General features: G+C 35.6%; 2 protein-coding genes across 2 annotated transcripts; one reads left to right on the plus strand and one right to left on the minus strand.

Moving 5' to 3' along the window:
- The first annotated feature begins 1,139 nt into the window (after positions 1 to 1,139).
- Positions 1,140 to 1,887, plus strand: LOC114734198 (dof zinc finger protein DOF3.5). Its single transcript, XM_028921747.1, has 2 exons — positions 1,140 to 1,521; positions 1,610 to 1,887. Exons 1-2 carry the CDS (start codon positions 1,140 to 1,142, stop codon positions 1,885 to 1,887), a joined length of 660 nt encoding a protein of 219 aa, XP_028777580.1.
- Positions 1,888 to 5,342: 3,455 nt separating this feature from the next.
- Positions 5,343 to 6,924, minus strand: LOC114734157 (E3 ubiquitin-protein ligase PUB23-like). Its single transcript, XM_028921703.1, has one exon. It carries the CDS (start codon positions 6,818 to 6,820, stop codon positions 5,552 to 5,554), a length of 1,269 nt encoding a protein of 422 aa, XP_028777536.1. The 5' UTR covers positions 6,821 to 6,924; the 3' UTR covers positions 5,343 to 5,551.
- Positions 6,925 to 13,090: the final 6,166 nt, after the last annotated feature.

Genomic DNA, 13,090 nt, shown 5'->3' on the forward strand with positions numbered 1-13,090 from the left:
CGGTCAAGCGATTAGTCTTGGGCATCGATTTTCGTACGTTTCGTCAGCATTTTGCCACAAAACTAAGTGACTTTTGATGAGAAATCCCAGGTGCCCATGATCCAAGAAATCGGGGTCAACGATGGAAGTTTATATGATCACCGTGAGAGAGACATTCCTTCCTACAATGCTTGCTCTTCCCCCGTGAATTACAGACACACAGTAACACAAATAATTTGCTTATCAAAGTCGCTACATGCTCAGATAGTATAACTTCAACTTTTGGGTTAACAAATTATAGCTAAGGATTAATAACGTTATACGTAGTACCCAGCAAAGTACGTCTTTCATTATTCTGAACTTATATTAGCAAGAAAATAAGCGACATCAGGAAAAGAAAAACAAGAACAAGATGACAAAAGACTATGCCACTGCTACAAAATCCGCAGAGGCTTATAGTAAGACTTCATTTATTACAGAGGTGGAAATGAGGGATACTTAATAAGGGAGAGTTGGCCATTAATCTTATGACCAGAGATCTCAGAGCGGGACATCCGTTCATGGACATCATTAAAGAAGCTGGAAAGATTGTAGCTAGGGACTGGATATATAGTTGATTTGACATTCATGTGCAGAGATTTTGCTAGAAATGCTGATAAATCAGCTCATAAGATAAACTCCCAGATTTGAGTCTTTGATCATCCTCCATTAGCTAATTATGAGGTGATGAAGGATCAAGAAAGATTGATATAGTACCTGTCATTATCTCTCTGCGATTTCTTGTTGAATCCCCTTTTATCCAAACAAAAAGAGAGAAAAGTAATGTGGTTGGAGGCGTGTGAAATGGTAGTACCGAGGAGTTTGCTTCCTGAATAAGGCTCATATAGATGATGAAACACCGACACCATATAATTAGCCTACGGAACCTGTGAAGCACTACCTGGACTGCCTACACCCATGCATGCGTCCTCATGTGCACGCACGCCTCCATACGCATTCCCTCTCATCCTCGTCCACTCCAAACTTGCATATAAAACCCTCCCCTATGCCCACTTGATCATACCAGTATACCTGGCCTCATATATATATATATATATAACCCTTCTCTTTACTGATCTCTTTCAAGTCTCAGATGACGCGTGGAGACGATAAAAGAGATGATGGAGAGAGGTTGGAAGCATAATTCGGAGATATCACCGAACTGTCCCAGGTGTGGGTCTTGCAACACCAAGTTCTGCTATTACAATAACTACAGCTTAACTCAACCTCGCTACTTTTGTAAAGGCTGCAGAAGGTACTGGACCAAAGGAGGATCCCTCCGCAACGTCCCCGTTGGTGGCGGCTGCCGGAAAACCAGGCGCCATACTAGCAGGACTTTAAGAGTGAACTCATCAGCCTTGCCTTCACCAAATGCTGCTGCTGTTTCATCTTCTAGCTCCTCATCACCGGCCTCTGATCATGCTCCACATATTGATATTGCACTCATTTATGCCAATTTTCTCAATCAAAACCCAGATCAAGTGACCAGGAGCCGCATCATCAGTTTATGAAACACTAGGTTTTGATCCTTGCGTAGAGTATTCGAGTCTGTCCGACATAGTTTTTGGTCTTTCTGAACCATCCACAATAGAATCCCATTTCAACATTGCTGCGGGTCATCGTCTAGGTGGGCTATGCAACTCCATGCAGGAGCATAAGGGAGAGAGAATAATTGGCAGTAGCGATTTTGAGCTGCCACCATTGCCAGGTGAAGAGGTCGCCTCGCAGTATGACATGATGATGTGGTCCGAATCTCATGATGAGATGATGGTCGTAAACCAGGCGCCACTTGGAACTCATCAACCTCATGTAGATGGTAACTGGGGACATTTTCATTACTCAACCAATGTTTCTTTTCCCGGCCTTTGATTATACATTTGTATCTCTTCATTCTTGCCTTGTTTCAAGTCATTAAGGATGAATCAATATTACTGAATAACTATATATATGTAAACAATTTTACGTACTCTCGAGGTATTGATATCATAATAATTACACTGGGGTTTCAGCTATGTTCATGCTTCCAAGGTTTTATAAGTTATAATCGGAATTTTCAGTTCTGCAAAACATTCACTTGTTTCAAGTAGTCGTCAGCCGGAGGGCAAAAAGGTCGACTTTTCAATGAACAAGATATACTCGATCAAATCTGTAGTGCCCCTGGCTTTTAATTTGTGCTTTTTTTTTAATTTCCTTTTTTGGCCTCTGGCTTTCGTATTTAATTCTCTTGCGCTTACATACTGGATCAAATGGCAGATCCCTTTGTTCGTACAAACTCCGAAGGTGATTGTGCATTTGCGATTTGCACGGAAATAATTCACAAAAATATGAAAACAAAATGGAAAAAATTTGCCCAAAATAGGGGGAAATGATTTGAAAAGAGATAGGGGGACAGTTATTTAATCTTCTCCTTAAAATAAAGGTCGATCTGCAAAGTGTAGTCGAACTCGAATGGCTTGTTTTGAAGGGAGTGTGGATGCTCTAAAAAATATTTTGTGTAAATTGAAGAAAAATAGACAAGCTGCGCTCTCCCTCCTCACGCACACGCACACAATAGAGAGATAATGCGTGCTTCATAATTTATGTTTATCTTTCTTTCAAGTTGACAAAAGATTTCGAGAAAATCCATGCGCCTTATATGGTTCCGAGGAATATTCAAGAGTTATGCTGGAACAATAACGTTTATACCCTTAGCAATTATCATTAGTAATAGAAGAAAAACATTATTTAATTAATCCCTTCTTGCCATGAAAAGGGAATATAATTATATTACTATTTATAATTTTATATATAGGGGATAATAACATAATTTAGTTAAAATTAAAGATGAACTCGTATGTGCATCTTAAAAGTGACCATGATGATGGGCTTTATGCTGAGTGCTGACATGGACTGCCTTATACTTGTGTATGCTTCTCGTCAAGTTGTGCGTTGAAGTTCCTTCAAACCATCCATTTATTAGACCCGTCCCTCCCTTAGCACGTTAACGTTATTGGTGGTCAATTTAGCTGCAAAAGCTAGAAGTCATGAAATGCAACAAAATAATTAATCAGCTTTAATTTAAACGTAACATATAGATCATATATCACCACAATTTAAGAATCTTTCCATAGGCCAAGTTGTTGTTATGCTACAATTTAGGATGGTAGAGCGAATTTTCTCATGGAAATATTGACTTGAACTAACTAGGAGGCTTTGACAATTACAAGGGTCAGAAGGCTCCTCCTATATACATCTCAACCACTTGATTATATTGGTGGTTCTCAATAACTCTTCGAATTAAGTCCTTTTTTATATTCTACATGAATTAACGTTCTTCATGCCAATACAGATGGACTTTGAACTGTACAACCGACGAGCACATTATTTCCCGTATTCGGTCAGACAACCAGAGTCAAACATGCTCCAATTCATGTTTGGATCGTCGACGTTTGCATGTTAGATTAATTAAGCAGTAATTTCCAGTGGGGCGTTGCCACCTAATTAACTAACTGAATATAAAACTCTGTGCATCACATGATCCCAGAAACCACATGATCCGAGAAACATCAAATAATTTAATCCTTTTTGGACAAAGCAGATATAGTTTAATTTATTATACAATATTATCATATATCGCGACAATTTGAATTTGAAAGATTTATAACTACTATAACTCAATACTTGTCAAAGATCTTCCTAAAAGCAGGCCCAAATTATATGATCTTTTTTAAAAGCAGCTGGCCGATCGAAAATAATATGCATTTCAAGTATTTTCTCATATATATTATCAACTTTTGATTTAATATTATATGAGTTATAAATCTTTCTAAATCGCTAGCTCCTCAAGGACGCTATGTTCATGCCGCTAAATGGTGGTTGACGGAATTGGTAAGGTGCCATTACCGTGTGCGAGCTGTACCTTTCCCTACATCAGCCGTTATTATTTATTCTATAAAATGATTTGAATAATTCGTAGTTTATTGGTTTTTAAGAATTTATATTTTGATAGATTTTAGCCTTCTAGGTCGACAGGTGAGACTTTTAAAACCGATCGATTTAGGTTGTTCCATTTCAAACGAAGTAGATAACTCTGGAAATTTGAAGATCATAGTGTGCATGCTGCTGTGGATCGAGTCTGGTTGATTTTCTAGAAAGTAAAAAGGTTGCATCTTGCAAGAAAAACACAACGATTCGCTACTTAATTAATCGTGCTTAATTAACTAACAGTGGCTATTCTTGGACCTCATGAAGGTCCATTTATTTTTAATGGAGCAAATGAAAAGCATGAATAAAAATCATTTATAGTTTTTGAACGCTCATGTGACTTAACCTTGCAATGTCTGACCAATTAATTACCTATCAATAGGGGGACCAACATGATTGGGTCCAAAACGCAATTAAAGTGAACTAATAATTACTGATGGGCTGAGGCTAAGAGACCGATTCCGCCGGTTTTAGAAGTATGGAGAAAGAAAGGATGATGAATTCAAACAGTTTGGTAAGAGACTGTTTAACAAATTATAATTGCTTCTTGTTAAGATATTCAAGTGTGAGGGGATTTAAGTTGATGTAAAAAGTCTTACATCGGATTGAGTTTAACAAGTAATATCTAATAAGATAGAATGACTTATATAAATTTGAATTTTAAGATGAGTTAAGATATGACATTTTTTTCCTGCTCATTGCCCATTCCCCAGCCTAATTCTAGTTAATTCCATTCACAAATTTTCGTTGCTCATGAGTCATGGCCTAGCAACAGGCAGATTATCACAAATTCCCAGTTTAATCCTTTTTCTTTGTTTAGATCTAGCGACAGACAGATGTTCACGAATTCCCAGCTTACCATTTTCTTTGTTCATGATCTAGCGCATAGACAGATGATCACAAATTCCCAGTCTATCCATTTTCTTTTTCATGATCTAGCGATAGACAAATATGATGATCACAGCAAATTCCCAGTTTATCATCTTGAAGTAACCTTGGCCGGCAGTGCATGTGGCTCATCGTCAAAGAGAGGAAATTAAAAGATTAAGCTCCCTGAAAAGCAGGCAGTGACATTATATACATATTTGTCATTTTCCTTCATAACATCTATTCCACAAAAAATCCAAGCTATGTACCGTAATATTAATCAAACCCTCCAAATAGTTGTTCTTGTCTTTGTGTGTCTGTGTCTGCTCTCTTTTCCCAGTTTATTATTTATAGCTAGATATTATTCAACATGAACTGTATTACGTAACCGCGATTTGATCGCCATATAATCATCTTATATGTATTTTTTATTACTCTTAAGTACCATCAAGCAATTTAATTATAAGATGGAATTCGAAGAGGACAAGGGGAAATTGGTCAATGACACCATTTGTGTCAGTAATCCATTATAAGCACAATCCATATCAATCAACCAATCTAACCTGCATGGGCTGTAATTGATGCCCATGCTGGCATTTATTCTTCATACCTCTCAAAATAATTCTGTACAGGAAACTTAATCAACAGAGAGGAAAAATATACATAAAGAAAAAAAAAATCAAAACTCTGAACGACTCTCAATTCAATTCGGATAAGAAGAAAGCAAGCTGCTGGGTATGCATGGAGAATTCCTCCAAGCCCGAGAGTGCATTCTGAGAATCTCTCTGGCTTTGTCCTGAGCCTTTCGCCCACTCTCCACTTGAAGCACCAAACACAGCTTCGCCACCACCCCAACCTGCAACATTTCCTGCAAAACGCTAGGGGTTGCAGAGAACTTGGCAATGGACAGCAGAATCCTCGCCGCCCTATCGTTGGCCATAGTCGACACCCTCAGAATCTTCTTCGAAACTATTGCGATCCCCGCCCCGTGACTCAGTAGCTCGGCTCTCCCCTCAGCACACCCACACAGCATCTCCAACAACACCAGCATCATCTCACATGGCTTCCTGTCTTTACAATCTAGAAGAAGCTCTATCAACACCGATACGCCTCCTGCTTCCACTGCTCTTATTCTGTTTCTTCCCCAAGGACATGTTTGGATCAGTGTTCTTAGAGTAGCCTTCGAGGCTTGCTGGGATATCTGGTCTTTCAATAGCTGTACTAATTCAACGAACATTTCTGGTTTTAAATGGGATAAAACCGATGGATCAGCCACTTCGAACATGGATTTTAACAATAAGACGGCATAAGCTCGTGACTCGTAGAATCCCCTCTGCATGATTCTGGTTAAGCAGTCAATGAATGATCCGTTTTCGAAGCTGACGAGGCTCTTCAAGCCAGCCTCGGACAGGCGGAGGCTATGGAGAATGCTCAAGGCTTCATCACCTCCGCTTGTTTTCAATTCAAATCCATCATCGTCAGGGCTAGCTTCTTCAGGTGTGTAGGAGAAACTTGTGTGACGGAGTACAATGGATGCTAGGTATTCGACGGCGCCCGCGGCTTCTATGCTGCGTTTATTGGCGTCGCTGTCGGAGGCAATGGATTTGAGTGTTTGGAGGCATTTAACCGGTGACTGAGAAGATCGAGAAGCGTCTCTGATGATTTTAGCCACTTGGGCTTTGTTGATGGGAGGTTTGGGCGTGGGGATCCTCTCGATGCCGTGAGAAGCGTTCATGGTACACCACGATTGAATCAGACGACGAAGGGTGTGGTTGGGAACGAGGTCGGAGGAGTCTGATACGGAGAGGGGTTGTTTGGTGACCGGGCACGTCTTGTTCTTGCCGGAGAAGAGCCATTTCTCGATGCTCTCACGGTCGTAGGTAATCCCGGAGGAAACCGTGATCGGATCCTTCATGATTTCCAAGGAGATGGGGCACAAGAAGAAGGGAGGAACTTCAATATTCTCGTCCATGTCTCAAACCTGAAAGCACAAATTAACGAAGTCTCTGGTGGAATCTGAGAACGTGAAAATGAGATGGAGTACTGGAAGGAGTATAGAAGAAGATGGCCGCGATGAATGAAAGGTGATGCGAAAAAGAGAGAGGGAAGGGGGTTAATATTTATAGGGGAAAGCGTGTTTCGAAGTCAAAACACGGAGGGGAGAGAGCGAGGGAATGACTTTTCCAGGAGAGGGGCGGGAGATGAATGGGGGAAGGGCTCAAAGAAGACCAACTTTACTTTACCTTGTCAGACATGTTGATAATAATAAGGAGCAGTGGAAAAGGCCATGGAGCACATGTCGTTTTGACTTTCTCTCTCTCTTGTGCCAATATGATTAAATGCTGATTGGTTCCTTATGGAAGGCGCTGGTATCGCGTGAGGGGGTTTGACCGCGGGCTGCCCACAAAGCACATCGCCCATTCGCTGTTCAGATCCAGACGCTTCCTCTCTTCTTCCTAACTCCACACTCCTTCCATCTCACTTCCATGCCTCCTTGCTTCTCAGATCACCGTTCCTTTTGACCAGCAAAGCTTGTTTCCATTTTCTTTTTATTATCTATTAAAATTAAATTCAAAATTCAAAAATATAAATATAAAATTAATAATAAAATAATTAATAATATAAATTAAATATTTTAAATATATTAAATAAATAATATTCTATTCATTATATTCATATTCCATTTTATTCAAAAAGAATATTATAATTAAATATTCTAATATTAATATTTAGAAATTTTTAAATATTTAACAAACGCCTTCTTGCCTTTTTACGCATCTCTTCTTTGTGCATCGGTAACGTTTTAGATTCAATGTATATTGTTCCAACTCATCTTCTGCGCCACGTTTCATATATTTTGTGTATTCTTACCCCCCAAAAAAAATTACATGTTTGATTATTTGTGGATATATACAAATATCAATAAATAAGTTTTGATGATGATGTGTATTTCTTATCGATATTATCAATACATATAATAAAATTTACCATATCAAATCGTATTATTTACAGGTCACAAATCATTTGGTTCATCTTAAATTTCGACACAAAATACGGACACCTGTCTTGCTGATTTCTTGCAATGTATGCAATTTGTATATACAGTACTACAACATAAGAAATAGTAAAAATTCTGATCCTGTAAACTTTGAATCGAATAATGTTAAGTAATGTTTTGGTAGAGTTGACTTTATGTTTGTCTGTGTATTTAAAAATGGCTTTTATACATAAGTAAGACGGGGACTTCTGGCATGTACATTATACAATACAAAACATATATGGTCGTCGGAGCATCTTGCAAGCTTGATTGAGTGATTCCTTGTTTTATATTTTTGTTCATATTAGGAGTGCTGACATGTTACTTTGTTTGCCATATAAATATTCAATCCCGAAAATCAAGATAAGAACAACCAATTACTGAGCTGGAACATAAATATTATGTTTATGCATATGAGATCTGACCTGAACAATTAAATTAGGCTTCCGTGATTGTTGAACACTTCAATATTTCAATACCATGTATAATATTACTTCATCTATAAGCGGTGATGGGTCAGAATTTGAAAATGCAAATTATGATAATAAAAAAACACAACGGGTCCCTCGAAGTATACAGTTTTTTATTTTATTTTTATTCCCAAAAAAAAAAACAGAAGGAGAATGTACGCACGTTACGCACGTCGTGTATTATATACAATGTTATCTTGGGTTGCATATACACACTTTTACAATACCACATTCTATCCTTAATATAAGACCTAATTGACTAATTTGAAAATATTAAAAAAATTAGTTAAATTAGATTTGTAATAAATAGATGTTGTCTTTCTTAGAATATCCTTACGAATTATGTATATTAGCTAACATTACTATTTGATGAAATATTTAACGAGCACAACTATTACAACGACTACTTTAAAAAAATGAATAAATATAAAAGATAAAGTGAATTGGAATCTTATATTTAAGATCAAATTAAAAGTCAAACTAATTCTTCTATTAAAAACCGAAGGTGGTATATAGTTAATACATGACAGATAATCTCACGATTTTGTTCGAGATCTACTCATAAAATATCATTGGTAATAAATTATGATGCAGCTCGTTATAATTGTAAATATGTGTGTGTAAAATCTTCTCTCGATGTCACTAACCAAAGCATCGCATAGAAGTATAGAGTTGTTTGATTATTGAACAGATATACAAAAAGGACTTCTTTCTATATATGCATGCAGAACCCCCCCCCCCCAAGTGTTATTGATATACGCATGTAAGTGCTTATGGGTGGAGGAACACCTTTATAAAATTTCGGACAAGAAGAAATTAAAAAACAAAACCAGCTCCAAGGAAGCCTTGTTGAGTTATTTCCTGATACATAGATATGATGTACTTTATTACATTCGGGTCTAAGTACAGTATTCATATTGTAATGGAATTTATAAAAGATAAAGATGATCAACTTTTCTGTATTGATGGTGGGATCAACTTTGATTGACAAGCACTTCATATGGGTTGATGATCCAAAGACAGAGTGAATTAACTTAAAAAAAAAAAAAAACTCTTCTGCTTTCAAATAGCGAGTCACTTGTCGGTGTTGATAAATCGTTTGACCGTGATCAAAAGCACATTGAAGTGCTTGAAATTTTCATTTATTCATTTTCTTACCCTTTTTTGCCAGATAAAGTGTTTATAAATATATATAATTATCATACACATGTTAATTATATTTTTTTATAAATTTTATTTGAATTTAATTTGTAGCCATTCAGATAAGATGGCATGCGGTTGAATCATGGTATATTGGTAAGGGTGGCAGAGTCTATATATAAAATTAACATTAAAGCAGACCAGCGGGTGAGACGATGATGATGTGGAGTTAATTGGTTGGCTGGTTGGTAGCTGTTTGTGGGCTGTGTAGATATCGCGTAATGACCACCCACCCCTGAACGAGACACGAAACGGCCATCGCAAGCCTCCCGACGGAAAAAATAAAATTTAGAAAAAAAAACAAAAGAAAAGAAAATCAAAAGAGGGCGATAATGATGCGAGTATACAACTCCAAACGTCGGCCGCGATTGGTGTCACGTGGCTGACCGCACACGCAATCAACACTCAGCATCCTATTCCTATATCATCAATAATTTATTATGCGTATTTGACCTTGCATGCTGCCTATTTTAACTAATGAAAATATCGTTAAGTGAATATTATTAATTTATTTCTACTTCTTTATTATAAATATAGGACTTTTTTTTTTGCCATAATTTACGCACCCATTATACTTTTTATGTAGGTCTGGAAATTGGAACCATCATCCCACACTTAAAATAGCTTTAAGAAAAATGATTAGTGTTATTTAGGCTATTTTATCCCCACATTTTATATTCTTGTTAACGAAGAGATATTTTAGAAAAAGTTACACATGATTTTTACTCAGTAATGATAATAACAAATAGATACTTTAACTAATTTTTTATTTTGGAGTAATATAATATTCTTTTCATGATGGGTTAATATAATCTTTTGGGTCTCAAATTTATCCTCATTTTGATTTTAATCCCTCAAATTTCAATTAATAAGTTTTAATAAAGCTAGTAATATGGGTTGATCAACCAACCAACCCTTAAAAAGTAGCGGGTTGGGTTAAAAAAAATAGAAACCGTTTGGATGCGGTTCTTTCAGCTAGCCAACTCGTAGCTCGCCAAGAGCTTGCTAGTTTTTTAATTGTTTTAATTGTTTTAATTTTAACAAAGAATTTTGTCATTTTCACTCAATTTACATATAGATTTATATTTTGTTCATTCTAAATTTGATTTCTCATTTTGTTATTATGTTACCATTTTTATACTAATAAGATAACTTTCAAAAAAGAATTCTATGTTTATATTTCAAGTTTTGAGATTAATTTTATTATATAATTATGTGAAAATATAAAAATAAAAAAATTTAGCATGTAAAAATTTGTAATTTTAATTTAAAATTTTAAAAATATATATGTAAAATACAAAAAAAAACTTTCAAAAAAAATGGCATTTGGCAGGGCTGATTGGCTAAATACGAATCCGCCAAAAAGCAGTCTTTTTAGGACAGGCCCGCATGGGTTCCAATTTGTAGTAGGCTGGCCCTCTTTATCACAACTAGGTTTTAGTCTCTTAATAAGTAAAATTGTTCAAATTTTTATTGAATTATAAGGACTAAAACTAAAATAGGAACAAATTTAAGAAATAAAAAATTATATTAACCATTTTTATTTTCATAAATTAATTAATTAGATTTTACTGAAAATAAAGACAAAGTGTACTAACGAAACAAAATGCCCACGTCCTCCCTGGCCCCCTCCGATATTGTTTCCGGAGATGGTGACGGCACCATCCCCCAACAACTTGGCTTTTCCAGTAACGCAGTTAGACAGATTGTATGCGATGCCAAAAAAATGGGAGACAAATTGTATGCAATATTTTAAAAAAAATGTATATTTAGAAGCTAGATGGAAAAAAAATTAGAATTGTCACTCTAAAAATTTGCAGTTAATTCAGGATGTTTAACAGCTTATGCCACGTTTTTTCCCGTAAAAATCACGATTTAGAAGTCAACGAAGAGGATATTATAAGAGCCGCTCAACGAAATCATGATTTGAAATTTTTCTTTTGAAATAAAAAATGATATAACTTGTTAAATTAATGAGCATCCTAAACTTGACTGTCGTTAAATTTATGAGCAACGCTTTTTATATTTCCTTCGTTTGATTTCTAAAATTATTTTAAAAAACGCAATAAGCTGTTTAATTGACGAGGCACGTACATATATATTGTCAAATTAATTACTCAGTTTGAAAGTGACCCTAATAAAATTTTTTATTTGACTTCTAATCTTTTTAGAATTTATATAAGTTGTTAATTAACATCTGAAATTGACAGCTAAATTTGGCAATAACAATTATATATTTTTTTAATTGCTGGTGACAACGCTGCCGCTGGAGACGACGAGAGGTGGAGGGAGGGCATTTTCTTGTTTTCAGTTGCTGCCCCAAAAGCATTTTAGCCACTGCAATTTTCTTTTTCTTTTTAGTTCGTTAACGAAGCTTTGGCTTCCGGATTGTAATATTAATTTGTAATGTTTGTAAATCTCAGGATTCTATGACAATAATAAATTACCTAAATTGATTCATTTATAAAATTCTGCCTCCAGAGTCTGTATTTAATACTAGTGTTTGCAAATCTCAGAATTGTAAAATATTATAATTTTTTCATTTAATCTCCAAAAAACATTTTTCAGAATTCAAGAATGGCGTCGCTGCATGGCGGTGAGCAGTGAGTCTCCGACCATATCTCATACCTTTCTCCCCATCTACTTTCTTATATATTTATTTCGTTTTTTCATGGTTGGCCCATGATTTAGCCATCAAACTTCTATTTCACTTATTTTATTCATTTCCGAACGCTTAAATTTCTCATTCTCCAACTCAACAAATAAATAAGCAGACCCCACTTGCTATGCTAACATTATTATATATAAAATCAATTTCAGGTAAATATTTTTTTGTGCCCCCGATTTAAATATCAATATCATTGGGTTACCTCCGCACCTAAAGTCTCGTCTTTTTTTTTTTTCAATTTATAATACATAAAATATAATTCTTCACGTATTAGAATAATTAATTTCACTAAATAACAAAAAGAATAATTTAATTTCAGTGTCATTAGTTATGCATGTTCCAAGCTTTGTGTTTTTGCATTTTTTTTTGTGGTAAAAAAGAGTCTTGTAGTCTTAAAAATTAAAGCTTATTGCCTAAAGCAACCAGGAACTTACAGAAAGAAAGAGAGATGATGAATAATTCTGGATGAGTCAATCACGGTGTGTGTGTGTGTATATTCGGCATGCGCAAGGTTATTGTTATGATTATTTTTATCGCCCATTGAAATTTGAAACAATATTTGATTAATCAAATAATGCACACCCAACGTTTGAATGTCATTTAAATTTCACATACTGTATATATATTATTTTAGTTTCAGTTTCTTCAGGCTTTTTAATCGATAGAATGGAATCAATTTATTTTAGATGCTTTTAGTCCATCATGGGCTTCGACCTGTATATAAACAGAATCTAGCTCAAATTTACACTTAAATATTTATATCCGAGTCAATGAAAGATGTTTTGGTATGTATACGGATTACTGAGTCCTACAAATAAGGAGTTATATTGAGGAATGTATTGTCAAAACCTAACTACCGGCTTCTGA

This window comes from Neltuma alba, unplaced genomic scaffold (genome assembly GCF_004799145.2).
Source record: "Neltuma alba isolate B1F8T4 unplaced genomic scaffold, ASM479914v2 tig00013081_pilon, whole genome shotgun sequence".
NCBI classification, from domain to species: Eukaryota; Viridiplantae; Streptophyta; class Magnoliopsida; order Fabales; family Fabaceae; genus Neltuma; species Neltuma alba.

What these genes read in the sequence shown, in the direction of transcription:
- LOC114734198 (XM_028921747.1), top strand. Translation starts at nt 1,140, where the DNA reads ATGGAGAGAGGTTGGAAGCATAATTCGGAGATATCACCGAACTGTCCC. An exon ending in GACCAGGAGCCGCATCATCA is followed by an intron (nt 1,522 to 1,609) that starts GTTTATGAAACA and finishes CATCCACAATAG; the next exon opens with AATCCCATTTCAACATTGCT.
- LOC114734157 (XM_028921703.1), bottom strand. Translation starts at nt 6,820, where the DNA reads ATGGACGAGAATATTGAAGTTCCTCCCTTCTTCTTGTGCCCCATCTCC.